At 42.0% G+C, this 17326-nt stretch overlaps 3 protein-coding genes across 3 annotated transcripts in view; 1 reads left to right on the forward strand and 2 right to left on the reverse strand.

Annotated features, from left to right (window-relative positions):
• Positions 1–5953, reverse strand: part of chsy3 (chondroitin sulfate synthase 3) — a 39845-nt gene extending 33892 nt beyond the window's left edge. The window contains exons 1-2 of the mRNA XM_072659408.1: positions 4573–5953; positions 1858–2141 (exon numbers count right to left, since the gene is read on the reverse strand). Coding sequence (XP_072515509.1) covers positions 1858–2141; positions 4573–5164 — 876 coding nt within the window. The 5' untranslated portion in view covers positions 5165–5953. The remainder of the gene's footprint in view (positions 1–1857; positions 2142–4572) is intronic.
• Positions 1–17326, reverse strand: part of vaspa (vasodilator stimulated phosphoprotein a) — a 212962-nt gene that overhangs the window by 125917 nt on the left and 69719 nt on the right. The gene's annotated exons all lie outside the window — the stretch shown is intronic.
• Positions 8655–14083, forward strand: LOC140537295 (major intrinsically disordered NOTCH2-binding receptor 1-like). The gene is made up of 3 exons (XM_072659652.1): positions 8655–8834; positions 11319–11564; positions 13892–14083. The coding sequence occupies exons 1-3, from the start codon at positions 8688–8690 to the stop codon at positions 14081–14083; spliced, it is 585 nt and encodes a 194-aa protein (XP_072515753.1). The 5' UTR covers positions 8655–8687.

Consider the following 17326-nt stretch of genomic DNA (forward strand, 5'->3'; position numbering starts at 1 on the left):
TGCCTTCTGTGGCTCTGAGTGGCTCAGCGATCTAATGTGCAACCACTATGGGTCTTTGGGAGGGGTGGGTGCTCGCTCCCCTCACCACTCTTAAAGTGATGTTGGCCAGCAAAGGTTAAAGGTAAAGGTGCACGTATTTGTCACTGTACACTGTACAGCGAAATGTGTCCTCCGCATTTAACCCATCTGGTAGTGAACACACACTCACACACACACATGTGTTAGGGGCAGTGAGTACACACACACACACCCAGAGCGGTGGGCAGCCAACTCCAGCGCCCGGGGAGCAGAGAGGGTAAAGGGCCTTGCTCAAGGGCCCAACAGTGGCAGCTTGCCGAGCCTGGGAATCGAACCCACAACCCTGTTATCGATTACCCGGCGCTCTAACCGCTGAGCCACCTGGTGCGGTGGAGCTTAGGGATCGCCTCTTTCCTCTGGGCCTGTCACAACGGCGGCAGTTCAAAAAAAGGGGGTTGGTTGGCTTTGCATGTTTTGAAGGAGACATGTGTCAAGTCCTTACTCTCTTAGTGTTGGGACCATTGCTAGTGCTAGGGGGAGCTGTAAACGGAAATTAGCAGTACCAAATTGGTGAAAATGTATGTGTGTGTATATATATAATAAAACAATGCCTGCAATTTGTTGCCTGCAATTTTGTCTCAACAGAGTTTGTCTCAACGGAGTTCTGAAATAGCAGAATTTTGGAGGGAAGAACATCCCTGAACTCTCACCTTGCTCATTAGGGGGTCAGACCCTAGAACTGACTTGTAGCATCACTAATAAATCAAATGTCATCTATTTACTCAACCAGTTACCTTACCAGTACAATAACCCTGTTCAATCACACTGCGGATGTGCAAATGATGACACATTTAAATGAGAATTATAACAGGCAATTTACACATAAAATATTTGTTTCATTACTCCTTTTTGTGAGCCCATTACATCAGTTTCTTGCCTCTAGCCCCCGAAAAAAGTGTTTTTAAAAAAGAGAAGACTATTACAACACTTCTTTGTTATATTTAAATGCAAGTTACATAAACCCTAACCAATGCTCTTGTTAAATTTAGCTACATTAAGCATCTTGCTTAAGAACACAAGCATGTACACATGTTCAGGCATGAGGTGAGGCCAGAGATGTGTCTCACTGTAGAAAAAGCTCTCTCCTTTGGGACAGCATGATAACTTGTGGTCACACCAATTACACTGTACAAATTTGTCAATCTTTTTGTTTGGAATATTTCCATATATAGCTCAATTCTGACGCTGTAATTTCGCCTAACATGAATATGCTGCTTGTGTCATATCTACTCCGAACACTCAGTCAAAAAAATAGAGACTTTAAATCCAAAACAACACATGCTTTGTTCAAAATTCCAGCCACACAGCTCCCAAGATGAGTTTGGATATGCATATTTTTGTTACCACACCCAGCTTTTTCCGAAGACATTTGCACACATTTGCAATTATTTTCTGAAGCTTTACATAAGTGAAGTTCTCAAAACGGTCTGTATTTGGGCTGCACAATATTGCGAAAAAATTACATTGCATTTTTTTCTGCGATGATATTTTTAAAAAGACAGGAATTTTCCCCATGATCCAACATAATATTGAGAACACACTGCATGTGTCAAAGATTTAAAATGCATGATTTATTTTTATTGGGCAGATATAATCTGTAATGGAAAATATAACTTTTTCTTTTGTGTCAAGCAGCAAAAACGTTGGCATTGTGTATGCACACTTTGCAACAACCATGTAGAAACGCTGTATTGTGCATCCCTAGTCTGAATCTCACTATATCAGAACATACACCTCATTATAGGCCCCATTACAGGCCTAATGCCTAAGCAATCTTACCTCATAAGACCAGACGCACTGTGTTCCCCCGAAACGTCTGACACAGCGGCCCACTTCCACATCTTCATGGGTAGTGTACATCTCCCTCAGGCAGGTACTGATGTGGGGTACCATTCTGCGAAGCACCTCGCGGCTAAAGATCATGCCCGGGCCTCCCATGCAGAAGTTCTCACCTGGCTCCAGAGCCAGCTTGCCCAGCTCCTCTGTGGTGCCCAGACCTGTCTGTCCCAGGTACAGCGGCTTACTGCTGTTAAGCGAGCGCAAAAAAAGCTCCAGCTTTTCACCTAAGAGAGAAAACAGAGAGAGAATGAGAAAGTACAAGAATGTGTGAGGGGTTGTAAAACAAACTGTCGCAGTAATACAGTTGGGTTCTCTTTATTGCATTTGATCTAAAGGAAAATTTATTGTGCACACCTTAAAAGCTCAGAGAATTTTTCTTTTCCCTCTGTGACTGAATATATGGTACCCTTTATTATTGGATATGTGATCGTTTTTCATCCTAGTGTTTATATGACAAGGTTAATAAAAAGGGAACAAAATCCATGTTTCATCAGGCACTGCTCTAAGCATCAAAAGTTCTGTCAACTCATTTGACAGGGTAACCATATCTCTTACACTTTATTTCTGATGTGCGCTAATAAAGTGGCAGCTTTATCGCTTTGCTGTCCTAAAATAACAGTCTGTATCTAAAGGAATACTGCAGCAAGGTTCAGCCCAGAGCACTACTGAATGCTCTAAAGCACTATCAAGTGAAGCCTATAGTCTTTCACTGCCCTGCAATGTCAGTGTGCCCTGAGAATGCTTATGAGGGGTTTCTTCTGTCCTTGTTTCTTTCACTACATCTATTCTTATGCTTAGAATGCTTGAAAGTGCTTTGAAGGAATATTTCAGCCCTATTTTATGACTTGTTATATAAGTCAGCCAATAACAAGCACACATTAATCTTGACAGGAACAGAAAGAACATAATTTAGCAAGAAACGCCAAAACAAAAGCATTTAAAATTCAATCTATAAAGGAAACAAATATACCAGAACTTTCCAGGCAATTTTTTTCCATTATAAAGAGCTAAATGAAGCACATTTTAGACATCTATACTATACTGCACTTCTGTGTTATGCTATACACAGCCATGATTTCTTATTTTATGATTTTTGCGGCACCCAAGCACATTGGTTTCATATTTTCCCTAATGTCCAGAAAAAACTCCTCTAGACACTATAGCCTACTGCTTGATTGTCCTAATTATACCAGCCTGCCCTCACAGAGCTGTGTTACCACAGCACAACACAGAATAGCCCTTTACAATCAATACTTGGGATGAGGGGAGAGGGGGGGGCATTTTTAAAATGTCTATATATTTCTAAATAGCTCCTTTAACATCAACACATCCATCTAACTTAATGGGGCCCTCGGCTCATGGGGACCTAGGCAGCTGCCTACTGTACCTCTGCCTAGTGCAAAGACCACCCCTGGACACATCAAATGAAGCATAACATCACAATGTGAAGAGTAGTGGGAGCTGCTCTTCATATCTAAAAAAATAATCTCTGGTGAAACTTGTTTGCAGTGACACCATGTCAAAATGTCCACAAGAACAAGGGCTCTTATACCATAACTGAATATGGAGTTTGAATTTATACACAGGGGACAGCACAATAACTCCGCCCAGTCCTACTGTGTACGTATAAACTCAGTAGATAATAAAATAGGAACTTTTTCCCAAACTACAAGCAGGAGAAAAATATATTCCTGATAAAGTAGGACTAGGATTTCTTTACAAAACCACATCACGTAAAGGATTACTCCAGAATCCTTTTACCTTGCTCTTCTTGTTTGGAATTGCAGGGCTTTACAGAGACTTTCTGTACGTGAGGAAAGTGGAGTAACCATTAAGGTAATGCTGGTTATTATTACACTGAATGGACGAAGTCTTGAAAGTACTGAGCTACGGAGATAAGGCTGAAATTTGAGGCTCTTATCTGGTCCTTATTAGAATATGTTCACCTTCTCGACTATGCAGTGTTTCATGGATGTGGGGTAGCTCAGGCCTAAATTGCACTCCTTTTGTCAGGAACTATGGAAATGAAATAAACTGCCTGGCTACACTGTTAAAAATAAAGGTGCCAAAAAGGGTTCCTTAGAGCGATCCATAAAACGAGCAGGAAGCTGTGGTCCTGGAGGGATACATTCCAGTGCAGTTTGGTGCTTCTCCTGCTCAAACACACCTGACTGATCGCAACAGTTAGTTGCCAGGTAGGGCTATTACAATCAAGTCTGGACAAATTGCCCACCGCTTTAGTAGATGTGCTAGAGAAGGGCGATCAGCAATTAAAACACCTTCAGTTCTCCACATCTGCCACGAAAGAAGCTGGGTGGTTCTTTAAGGAACCACCTGTGTAAATGAGATGTGCACAAAAAAGTGTGAGGAACATCTTTAAAGCTTGAAAAACCTTGAGACTGGTGTCCAGTACAGTTTGGTGCATTTCTGTCCACTAATCCTGGTCATTAACTAACCAGGCAAACTGTGCTGGACACTGGGCCTCCATGTCCAGAACTAGAAAAAACCTAAGGTAAGTTTTTTTCCTAGAACTGGACATCCCAGTCAGGAACCAGTCAGTGTTTACGAGGTCAGGTGGGACAAATATCAAAGCTATCAAAACATTAGACCACAACGAACGGACAGTTCACACAGATTCAGCCCCTTTTCTTTCACCTCTTATGTAGACGTCGTCGTCAGCCCGCATGAACCACTCGTACTTGTCCAGGTAATGGTCATGCATGTACTTGAGCATCATGAAGGACTTCTTCTGAGGCGGGTATGAATCATCCACCCCTGTCAATGAGACCACAGGGACGGGGGCTGGCAGGGGCACCACATCTGAGCCTTCACTGGAGAAAAACTCCACCTTCCCGGGAATACTCCGCGTCCACGTCTTATAGGCGGCGACTGCCCGGGAGTCCAGATACTTCTTGGCCGTCATGACCCCAACGTAGAGGAAGTGTTTGGGCGAGGGATCGCCATAGCCTGTCCTGGAGGTATCCTCCTCTTCTCCCTCTTCATCTTCCTCTCCCTCCTCCCTGCGCAAAGCACGGCTGGCCACGGTGCTGGAGCTCCCGCCGGCCTCCCAAACTTTCCCCACAGCCAACCCCCCACTGTCTCTATGGTACGAGCACGCCGGAGACTTTCTCTTGCCGCCGCCGTTGAGCTCCACCACGGCAGGTACGACGAGCCAGGACGCGGCGGTGAAACCCAGCACGACCCCCACAACCACGCTCAGCCACGGTCTCCTGGACCTTACCGCCATGGTGGTGGTGGTGGCATCAACGGGCGGGAGACGAAGGAGACGAGCGAAATCCTGTTGTCCTCGAACGATGCGGCTTGGTGGGCTTCACAGGACCGGCGAGCGAGCATGGTTAGCTAAACTGAAGCAGAAGGGGGAAGCAGCTCCGGGCACTTCTTCGACGCTGTGTAAACACACGGAGGACAGAGCGGCTGTAAAACTCTGAAGGAGGGAAAGAGTTGGCGTGTTGTTCTTCCAGAGAGAAATAACGTCGCATTTGTCCGAGCAACAAGGACGGTCATGGTGGTACTTCAAAAAAATCACATTCCCCTGAGGGCAGAAATCCTTCGGAAATGTTTAGGTGTCCCGCTCGGCTGGGAGAGTTGCTGTGTGGTCCGTTAGAAACGTTAGACTCCTCGCTGTGTTTCCAGAAAGGCTGTTATACATTATACAGAGTTCAGACTTGTTCGCTGCCATACTGATTTCAAGTCTCCTCTTGAGAAAAATACCGAGGCAGTTTCAGACCCACTCAGTTTAGGTAGCCACAGCGATTCCGCCACCTAGCTAACGTTAACGCATCCTCCGGTTGACTCGCCATTTTGTGTACGTTACACTTTGACACGGTAGCCGAAAAGAACTTACGAAGCTTCCCAGACTTCCAGACTTGTGCTTGTTTCGACCGCTAGCTTCGTCCTGTTGACGGTCGCTTCAGGATAATCTCCCCAGCAGCAAAAGTAAGGGGAGTTCTTTCGCTTGACAGTCACAGGGCGGAGCGAAAGAAGGCAGCCCGCTGCTCCGCTTCTGCTGCTCTTCCCAAACTGTCGTCTACAGGGAGATCCAGCGGCGCGCGGCGCTGGCAGTAGCGGAGCCCGACTCCTGAACGAGTCACAACAGTCGAACCGATTCACAAGTCCAATTGAATTGTTGTATTTACCTCAACGTCTACGTGCATATTACAGGCGGAATGACTGTGAACCATTTTTTAAATGACCTTTTACTATTAAATAGCACGATGTAACACATTATAAACATTTTATTTGGATGCTGTCCCACAGCTGACCATCTTTTTCCGTTTAAGCTTCATGCAACCTCTGAATCTATTATATGAGTCGACGGAAATAGACTATTGCTAAATGAGAGTAAGAAACTAAGGAAAGGTATTTAAATGAAAAATAAGAAAATAGATATAGTGGTGAAATCATAGTGAAAAGAAAATGAATCGTTGAATCGAACGTTCGGAGGAATCGCATGGGTAGACTGAATCGAACCTCCCATTCCTGTGCAGCAAGTGATTCAGAACCGATTCTTTCGAATAGATTAAATTCACGACATCAAATGTCCGTTTCAACTGATTCATTCTTGTTCCCCGAGGGCCACGCTGCGATTAGCATACCAAAGTCTGTTTAAAACCCTTTCTGGCTGTACATCATACAAATCCCGTGGTGGTTTGAAACGCTTTGTGTTCAGATCGTTAAAGAGCGCATTGATTTGCCAGTGTAAAACTCTCCTAGCTGCTTCAAACCACGCTCAGCTTTTAAAGCCCAGCATCTTTTCTGAATGCTTGTACGTGCAGATCATTCGTTTTGGCTCAAGATCTTTCATGAATGTCTTGGCTCATCTTGAGATAATAAGGTTGTACTGTTTGATGAGTGTGTAAATAAAGCCATTGCAGCTGGAACTGGTTCCTGCACCTACATTATGTTCTGAATTCTCCACACCTCCAACCTATCTATCATCATTATTACATATCATCTGAGTTTCTAAAACCACAATCCTTCCTTACACATAAGACACAATACAACCTGTCAAAGTAGCAATCACCTGTTCCCTGCAGGATCCTTTCGAACCTCAGAGGTGCCAAGCCGTCCACTCTGGAAAGCACGTAGGCAGAGCACGTCAAACTTAGCTCCTGAAGGATGCTGTGGAATTTAGAGCTTACCCTGCTCTCTCTCTCACTTTCTCTCCCCCAAATCAGCTTGTGAATGTAATTACCCGAGTTAGAGCAGCTGAGCTGGAGACTGACACCTTTGATGGATGAGAGGAGAATACACTGAAATGCTTGATAATGCTGAACATTGGCATTATAATCAACATCTACATGAGTTGCCTTCTGGTGTACTGCGGGGAAGGAGATGAAGAGGAAAGGGCAAAGCATTTTAAAACAGTTGTTCCCAAATTAGAATAATTAGACTGTAATGATGTGCCAATATTTTAAGGAGTTTACACTCTGAACAAGGGCAAGTTGTCTCTGGAAGATTTATACTGACAGCCGGAGAGCTGGAAGATATCAGTCAATGTGATGATGAAGAAAAGAAGCAGGCTCAAATACACCATCTGGCTTAACAACGGAAATGTATCTACCTACCTACCTAAATTAACAGCTAGCTACTGTTGTATGCAAAAGTTTGGGTCCTTCTGTGTTGATTTATGATGTGAAAAGAAGAAAACACATGCACATGTTATGTACAGTTATTAACAGAAAGACATATGCATCTCCCTTTCCATAGAAAGAATCTAGAACTAGCTACCTGACCCTTTACAAATACCCACTCTGACCTATGGCACCCAAATCATTACCCAGTGCATATCGCCCTCTAGTGTTTTGTCCTATAGAAAATGTGTCCTATATAAAATGCAGGACTCCAGCAGCAGTTCAGTTTAGCAGTTTCTACCCCGGTGGACCTTAACAGAGATGACAGAGCAAGGAGAGAGAGGGGGACTAAATACATGACAACTCTTAAACAATCAATTAAGCACGCTTACCGCCATCCCATACCAATGAAATTCAACCTCTGCATTTAACCCAACAGCAGTGGACAGCCACCTCAGCACCCCGGGGGTAATTAGGAGTAAGGTGCTTCACTCAAGGGCACCTCAGCCTTGAATGCCAGACCTAGGGATCAAACCAGCAACCTTATGTTCCAAGTTTGCCTCTCTAACTGCCCCTGAAGAATGCGACTAGCCCTAGGAGTGGAATAATAAGTTTAGATAGAGACGGTTCATGTAATGAAAATAATTGGCAAGTAATATGTTAACTTACAGCTTAAATGTCATTCTTTCTTATTAAGCATAACACATGTGTTGGGACATAGCTATTAAATGTAGCTCTATAATTCAGGAGTTGTCTGAAGTAAGTACTTTAACAGTATTGTTAGTACTTTCAGTACTTTCTAATTGCAAACATTTAAAAGTCCAATATCACTGAAAATCAAATGCTACTTATGCTACTTGATTTTTATTAAATCAAATATTTTGATGTAGTATCTACCCACTGTTGAAAAGTCAATATTCCCTTGTCAGTCCAAACTTGAGAGTAAAGGTTTGAATGCTGGCCCAAATGTGAGCAATACACCTTTAAAGGATTAGCCAGTAGCCTGTGGGTGTGGCATGACTCCCTTCTTTTCTTCCACAGCATGGGTTGTGTTAACCAGGCCGGTGGGGTTAGATAGGGTTACACACACTTGCACCTGCTACTGACACCTGCTTCTTCATCAATAAGTCATCAGCGCAGTCCGACCCAGAACACCATGCTACCTGGGTGAAGAACATGGACATTACCGTTCTCCCCAACAATAACCATCCCGAGAAATTCCTCCAGCTCGATGTGGGAATGCTGCCGGCCACCCACGGGATGTTCCAGATTGGGGCTGTACTCTCTGGCCAGAGGCAGTGGCAAAACACTGTATATTCACAGGTAGGTACCAGTTCTAGGCTAAACAGGTTAGCATCATTATCAAAACACTGGGATGGACGGTGAAGGGAAGGGCTGGGATGGAGTAGAGGCAAGCTGGCTCAAGCTGGCTTGACTGGCCAGTAGAACCACAAGTGCAAAGTACTATTTCTTCATGAAAGGTTTAAAGAGTAAAAGAGAGGAGATATTTCATTATGGGACATAGCAGTTAAATGTGGGAATGTAAAGGACATTTGAGATTGGGAGGGGGTGGGGCTTCAGAAAAGTCCCAAACTTTCATAACTATATAGTTATTTCAGAACTGTAGCTACTGAGTGCACGCATATTAACATCTGAACATAAGGGACAGTTCCAGGAAAAAATGTTGTATCAAAAACATGTTGCATGAAGTCTCCACTGTACTGTATTAATCCAATCCTTTTAATATAATAAAGCAACTGCCAATTGGAGTCTATTATTAGTGGAAAAATAAAACTGCAGTATAATGTAATAGAAAACTTTGACATTTATATCACAGTATTTCCTGTAGCAGATGGTTCTACGTTTACATGGCTTCTGTACCATATTATCCTGTGTTATTTTCAAACCGAAAAACAATCAAATGCAAAGTTCAGTCACAGACACACTGTGCAATGTTAAATCAATTTTTATCACCTCAGAATAAATGCAAGTGTGGCTGACTGAAAGCCCACATATAAACGTTTCAACAGAACTGACTCCGATCGAGCAACTGCTGTTAAAGGACAGAACGTTGAATTGAAGGCCTTTCCTGTGGTTTTGAATCTGTGGCCCACTCACTAAGCTAGACTTTGCTGAGCTAGCTCAGCTACCGATCTATTAAGTATTAGACAGCTCGGTGCAGCTGCTGTTGTCTCACTGCTGAGCTACTAACACAAGTGTTGAGACTAAAAACTTGAAGCGAGCAGCTGGTTTTGGGAGTAACAGCAGGCGAAATAAGAAAGGTTCTGCTGTGTTTGGACTATCTTGGTGTAGATAAGTTAGCTAGCACTGTGCAGAGTGTTTTTCAGCTAACTGATGTTAATATCACACACATTTTAAGGATAAAGCCTCAATATGAAAGCACAGTTAATCGATCTCAGCACCTGGGCTTGTTTTTTCCCCCACCTCTTTTCAGAGCTGGACATCACCAATCAGTGAGCTCCCACAGTGCCCTCACCCTGTGGTTCTCATAAATGCACATGGGAAAAGAGCTCATATGGCCATGAACTAGATAGACATAGAACAGAAATGTGACACATCAGACACTTCGTAGTTTTGAAATATCATCCTCATTATGAGAGACTGTCAACAATTCTAAAAACTGCAGTATACATTATTGCTGTTGTACCGTCCAACTCTATATACAGGTTTATATTCTATACAAGAACAAGGCTGTTATGTATTTTGAAAATGGACATCAAAAATAATGTGTCTTGAATATAGTAATTGAATTTAATACCCCAACATTGCACAGCAGTACAACAGAATTTAACCTCTTCATTTAATCCATCCTTGACAGTGAATACATACACACACTCACACTAGTGAATAGGGCAGTGAAAACACACATCTGGAGCATTGAGCATCTACCTTACGTTAGGTGTCTGGCTCAAAGGCACCTCAGCTGTAGACGCCAGTCCTGGGGATTGAACCCGCAGCCTTCTGTTCCCAAGTCTGACCCTTTTCTAACCTTTCGACCATGACTGCCCCCAGTATCCTCAGATGTGTACTTGGGCCTGTTTGGAGCCTCTGCCATAGGAAATCACTATTTTATCATACCTATTTATAACTAAGCATAATGTCAGGATTGACTGTGTGCACTCCACCTATTCCGCTATAAAATCTAGTTCCAGTTTTAAGAAGATGTTCTTGATGTCTCAACTGAACCCCCTGCACCGATACAAGCCCACACACAGTGAGCAGCGACCATGGTTCAGAATTTATTGAAACAGATCAAACGACTATTCCCTCCATGGAGACTTTCACTGGAACCTTTCCACTCAAAGCTACGTGTATAATGATCAAGGCTCAGAGTGAATATCGGTGTTTCGCAGCCCAGTGTGAAATCTGTCTCCCTGCAAGGTGTGTGCTTATTGCTACAGGTTTTCATCATTTATACAAGTGTTTGCAGAGAGATCATTCAGAGTAGGCCACCCTTATAGAGCATATTTTATTCATCATGTTCAGAAAGCCCTCCTGTCCATGATTAACAAGCCCAGACAAGTGTATTCAAGACTAGTGCATTCTCACCTCTATCTGCTTCCATTTAAAGGCTGTTAGAGGGCAGTTAAAGGGCCCACATGAGTGCGTCATACTCTGCAAGCATGGTTTGAGTTCTGCACGCTCCCTTTGTATTCAGTTTATAGAAACTACAGTGTAGAAATTGCTTGTTTTTGTTTCATCATGGTTGTGACATCACATCCATGAACATATGTATGTATTTACAACGTTTCAGCATGGCCTAAATTCTGTGGTGCATCTATACAGAGAGAGCGGAGGGGGCTGAGACGTGCAGAAGTTCAAGCACCTCCAGCAGTCAATCTGCAGTTCAGAGACCGTGAGCTGGAGCAGCACATCACACCGCTCACCCTGAAACCAAAGATTAAACAAAACCCCCTCTACATGGACACACAGGCTGTTGATGATGAGGAGAACCACAGGACCAAACCCTCGTGGACCATCGAGGACTATGACAGACATGCTATGCATGGCAGCCTAGCAGAGTATCTAAAGGTACAGTAGTAGTATTTGGAAGATGCCTTCATACAGTAGAATCAGTCAGTGCTGGGGGAACTGGAATGAGGCAGATTCTGAAAGTCATTCTGAAATTAGAAGACATGACACCATATCTCTAGAGACCCTGTTTACACCAGGACACTTTTCAGTAGCAGGATTATATCTGGATCAGGCCAAGCCACATTCAAGTGTAAATGCACCCAAGACATGTTTAAAACTGATTCAAATTAATCGCTCAAACTGCTTTAGGAGCTGGTCTGAGACGCATTTGAGCCACATGTTATAGCTGTGTAAACACACAGCACCAGATTAGATGACTAAAACTCCTTGCAGTGCCTCCAAAACACCAGTAACAGTAATAACTGTGAGCAAACAAGCAAATTTGCATGTTCCATCTTACACAGATTTCAGACTAACTTAAGACGAATTTGACTACCACATTAGATGACCCGGTGTTCCTTCTTTTTTATTTGTTGCTTTTGACCTAAAACCTAAAGTCTGTAAGTCTGTATTTCAGATTAATTATATCTTATTATAATCTCCTGAAAGCAAAAGTAAGCCAGGATTAAGGTTTAATTTCCCCAGAAACATAATTTCCATCTTGTTAAACATGAAAGGACAACCTTGCAACTAATATCTTGAAATCTATTGGTTATGCAGGCCTCAGGGTTTAAGGCAAAGTCAGCAATGTATTGTAGTTTGAGAACTGTGGCTTCCTGCATCTAGTCTATTAAATGCCATATTTTAGCATTGAATGTCTATCAAGATTAAAAAATGATTGCTTTGCACTTTTAGATATTTGGTAAATATTAGTTTTCAGGTATGGGGGACGGTAGAATTGAAGGTAGAGTACAGTAATTCAGATAAAATACTTTAGAGGCTTGGTTGTAGGTCAGAAGCAAAAATAATTTGGGATATGCAGAAACATATTTTGGGATAACCCTGTCTGAATGAGCCTATTGGTAGATTTATGTTTTTATTTACAAGTGAATTCACAAGAACTGCTGATATTCCAAGGGTAGTTGATCACTCAAGCAAGGGTGTCTTTAGTTTTGCACTGGAGACATGAGGTTACTGCAGCTAACAGGTAAAGAAATTCAGACTTTTAGATGGCTGTTACTCTTCTCAGCTAGGTAATTTTTTTAATTTAAAACAGTATTTCACTCTTTAACCACATAAGCAAAGTTTTTAATGAATTAATTAGACATGCAGTTTACATGAAGGTAGTCAGCAAGTTTAAGAGTCCATTAGCTAGTAAGTAGACTAATATCTATCCAAAAGGTAAAGAAGTAAACACCACACATGTCTTAGCGAACAGTTTATCTTGTATAAGAAGAAAACTGCATTATAAGCAGCACAGTAGGACAAGACAGAGGACAGATAAAGCTGGTGACAGTAAATACTGGTGTGACCGCCTCACGCTGTTATCTGACACTTAAGAGTTTAAATGTCACCAGATGTAATGCCACCCAACCAATCCAGGATGAAGAGCCCAATAGGAGTGGAATCGACCAGAAAAAGAAAACAGACTTTTCAAGACATTCACTGTGAAAGCCTCAGAAATAATGCCATGAAAACACATCAGCCAGAAATGTTGGACAGGTTCTGTTGTGTTCAAGTCTCGCTGTTCTTCAAATACACACTCAGCATGCAGGTGATGAGATGCCGAGTTTAAAGCACACGTCAAATCAAAAGCAGCTCAGTTCCTGCTGTGCTGAGTTCTGCATTCACATTACAGAGTCATATTCACAGTTACCATGCAGATATTGAATCTAATCTATTTATCTGTGTTAAGAGTAGCAGACGAGCAGCTTGTGGAGGGCCTAAATAATTCTGCAACCAAACTGTTATCACTAGCTTTAAGAAAATGTGTGGTTACATTTGAATATATTTCTGTTTATTTGCATATTTTGAATGTTGAATGATGATATTTGAGGCAAAATCACACCTACTACTCATTCCAATAGACCGTTTAAATCAACTAGATGTTCCCTGCCTTTTTTCTCTGTTCCAGTCAGTACTCAGTTCATCCAACTGGCCATGCCAGCATGCCTAAATGCGCACCCAGCAGTAAAGTAAATAAGAACCTTGTTTTAGCAATAGCCACATACTAGACATGGAGTATATGGGTTCAGTGCAAACTTTCCCACAGACATTTCTTTTGACATATTAATTGACCTCAATACCACCAGCTTTCTAAATAAATATCTTTCAGGATGTCAATTAAGTTAATTAAGTTAGTTAAGTTCTGTGTCCGGTGTGTATATTGGAAGTTTTCCAGGATTAGCTTCGTCTCATCTCCAGGTGATTCTCTTGTCTTATAGGAAGACCCAAGGAAACTGAACTTTTGGCTGGAGGATCTCTACACCCCAGGCTTTGACTCTCTGCTGAAGAAGAAGGAAGCAGAACTGAAAAGGAACAAAATCTGTAAAATACTGACTTCGGTCATTCTGTCAGTCTGCGCAGTGGTGATCATTATTACAGTGCCAATTGTAGTGACACAAAGGAAAGACTGATTAATGGAATCAGGCTTAAAGGACTGACTCCTTATCTGCACTGATTAACAAGGCCTCTTGTACTATTGCACAGATGATTACACACAGGCTCGTTTCACTACTTGGGCCTACAGAGGCCTACCCCAGACTAATGGAAAACTACTGTGTTACAGTAAGGAACGGTAGCACCACCATGTGACCAGCAACCAATGCGGTACCATTGTTTTTTTAACAAGAATTTCATCATGCATGAGCATTTCCACACTGATTCTACAGCTTATTGCTGAAGAAAGAAAGGCAACCTTTAAAATGACATGGGCATTTCTGCATGTCTCATAACAATGAATAGTTGATTTTGTCTTTTAGCCAAATGACACTATAAATTAAACTAATAAATGACAAGGCAAGTTTATTTATACAGCCAATTAGTTACGGAAGAAAAATAATTAGTGAAAATTAATTAGCAAAATATTGCTCATGCACCCCAAGTGAGGAAAATCACTACTTGTAAGGTTTGTTATTACTCCGTTTAGTTGCTGGGCAACACATTATAGTTAATTTAACATTTTACTTTAATTACAAGAATTGCTCAGTTGGCTTTGAGTTCTCCTCCATGTTGCTTCCATATCGCAGACTGGCCGGGGCGGAGTCACTTGACGACACATGCGGTAGTATGTTTTTTCAGTAGAGGCTCTAAATGTCATTGTCCAGCCCTAACTTAATTACCAGGACAAAAATCTTAGCATAACCTGTAATCCAGTAATCAGTGACGCCGAACCTGCTCCGGTTCTCGCCCCTCTTACAATCATGCAGTCTCCTCTTCACTCAACTTAGGATAACCAATGACAGTTTTTCAGGGTCTCTTATGTCCTCTCAGCTTAGCTAAAACATGGCTCTGCAAGCCAAGGCTTATACTGAGAACTCCACTTCCAGTGGCTTCCTTAATCTATGTACAACTGAGAGAAAAGAGAGCCGTTGACCTCAGGTCCTTTTTCATGTTACTGTTATAAGGACTGTCAGAAGCGGTGCCATCATCAACAATCTCATAATCATCTGTGTTGTGAGATGATGTAGGTGTCAGAGCTATCTACACTAGCATTACTGTCCATTACAGCCATGACCAGTGGAGGGGCTGCATTGAGGAGCATCCTGTCAAGCAGTTTTGACATAACTGCTCTACAGTCTGGAATCAGTGTAAAAGTAAAGTTGCAACTACATAAATAACATTAGTCAATTATGAAATTACATACACTATATGTCCAAATGTTTGTGGACACCCCTTCTAATAAATGCATTCAGCTAAGACACAAATTTGCAAATGTGCACACACAGCTTATCTAGTACATGTAGCGAACCATCACCAATAGAATAGGACTCCTTGGAGCAGATAAACATGCACCTATCGGTACCACGCCTAATGCCAGGCATGGGCTAGAGGTGCATAAAGATCCCCAGCATTGAGCTGTGGAGCTGTATTCTCTGGAATTATAATTGGTGCTTCATCTAATACTTTTGAAATGAGTTGGGGATGAAATGGAGTGGTGACCATCCAACATCCTGACCTCACTAGTGCTCTTGTCACTCAATGCAGTCAGATCTTCACAGCAGTGCTCCAAAACCTAGTAGAAAGCTTTTTCTGGACAGTAGAAACTGTTATTTTAGTAAAAGCAAAATCAACGACTTTGGATAAAAAACATGAATAAACAGGTGTTTGCCCAAATAGGTTTTGAGGCCAGAGCAAACAGCATCCCAAAAGCATCTTAGTGTTCAGTCTGATGCTCACTCCAGCATTTAGGAATCGCCTTTGTGCTGAGAGGCTGGTTTAATGGTTCTATAAGTAAAGCTATTTACTTAGCTAGCCATTTTTGGCTCCAAAAAGATCCATGTTTGTTTTAGTGTAGAAAACCTTTTAAAGGTCTAAAGAGCATTTAAAGCACCTTTATTTGTAAATGTTTAGCACATCAATCATGACTTAATAACCATTACTGTATTCATAAAGCAAAAATCACTGCATTTATTTATTTTTTATCATAAATTACTCCAAATGTCTATAAATACGAGAAGTGATTGCAGATTGTTAAGCAGAGTGCTCTGTCATGGTTCTCTCCTTCGACATGTCTCTGTAAAATGCCAGTGAGGGGTAATAGTCTCTGTCAGTGTGAGTGGTGTTATTATCTTGTCACATGGACAAGGAAAGATTGCGCTGTTATCTTTCTCCTTCCAGAAGACACACACGCACACACATGCACACACACGCACACACAGACCACTAGATCTTGATGATGTACTTCACAGTCTAACTACTCTATTTGTCAAGATGCAATTAAAATATCTTGTATTAATAAATGTCAATATCCTTTCCATGCTGGCCTACACCCCACTCACTGCTGTCACCGACTGTGCAGAAAACCAAACCTGCATTAATGGTGGGACATCCATTTGCTGATCCTAAAGTGGAGGAAGAACAGGTTCATCTCTAGGTACGACCTTGTTGTAAGAAGACAATCACACAGCACTAACAGACAAGTCTGAGCTGTGTGCTTTTCGGTAGAAGCCTGTTCCTGACAGGTAAAGGAGGGAATGACCCATGTTCGTCTTCTTGTTTGTGGCATCTGAATTTTTGTTATGAGGCATTGTTTTTAGACAGCCTGGTCTCAAGAGGAGTTCCTTCATTTGTGACTAAAAGTGTGTATCCATCACTAAATATAGTTTGACTGAATATAGTGCATATGCTTGAATTATTGACACAACCCAGAATGTTATTTATGTAATTTCAAGTCATGAACAATTGCAGAAACAGTGGCATCCCGGCAAATGGCAAAGCCTCTTGAGAAGCCCACAGAACATAAAGCTGTAGAAACATCAAATAGAGGACAAAACAGGACAGAAAATACAAACAAAAGACACTGAGACAGTGAGACACTGAGATACCCACACAGCCAAAATAACATCAGTGAACATCAGTCCCACAACCATTGCATTTCTCATTTAATATATCTCTTAAACCTCTAACACTCCAAGACTTATCACACAAAAAATAATAGGCGCAGTAATAGGCATATTATTCAGTAACTACAGGGAAGTCTGTACAAACTGGTGGGGCAATTCTCTGGCAATAGAAGTATGTAATAACCCTTACGGCCTGCTGGCGGTTCATAGGCTTTTTAAGGGGTTAAAAGCCGACCTAATTTTATGTAGTCTTAATGTTTTAGTAACAAGTTCCAGTCTTTGGCTGCAACAGATCAAAATATAGACAAACAAATA

Source organism: Salminus brasiliensis, chromosome 16, assembly GCF_030463535.1.
Source record: "Salminus brasiliensis chromosome 16, fSalBra1.hap2, whole genome shotgun sequence".
Taxonomy (NCBI): domain Eukaryota; kingdom Metazoa; phylum Chordata; class Actinopteri; order Characiformes; family Bryconidae; genus Salminus; species Salminus brasiliensis.

Coding starts and splice junctions, on each gene's coding strand:
- LOC140537295 (XM_072659652.1), top strand. CDS start 8,688: ATGGACATTACCGTTCTCCCCAACAATAACCATCCCGAGAAATTCCTC. Junction 8,835..11,318: donor AAAACACTGTATATTCACAG/GTAGGTACCAGT, acceptor GCATCTATACAG/AGAGAGCGGAGGGGGCTGAG. Junction 11,565..13,891: donor GCCTAGCAGAGTATCTAAAG/GTACAGTAGTAG, acceptor CTTGTCTTATAG/GAAGACCCAAGGAAACTGAA.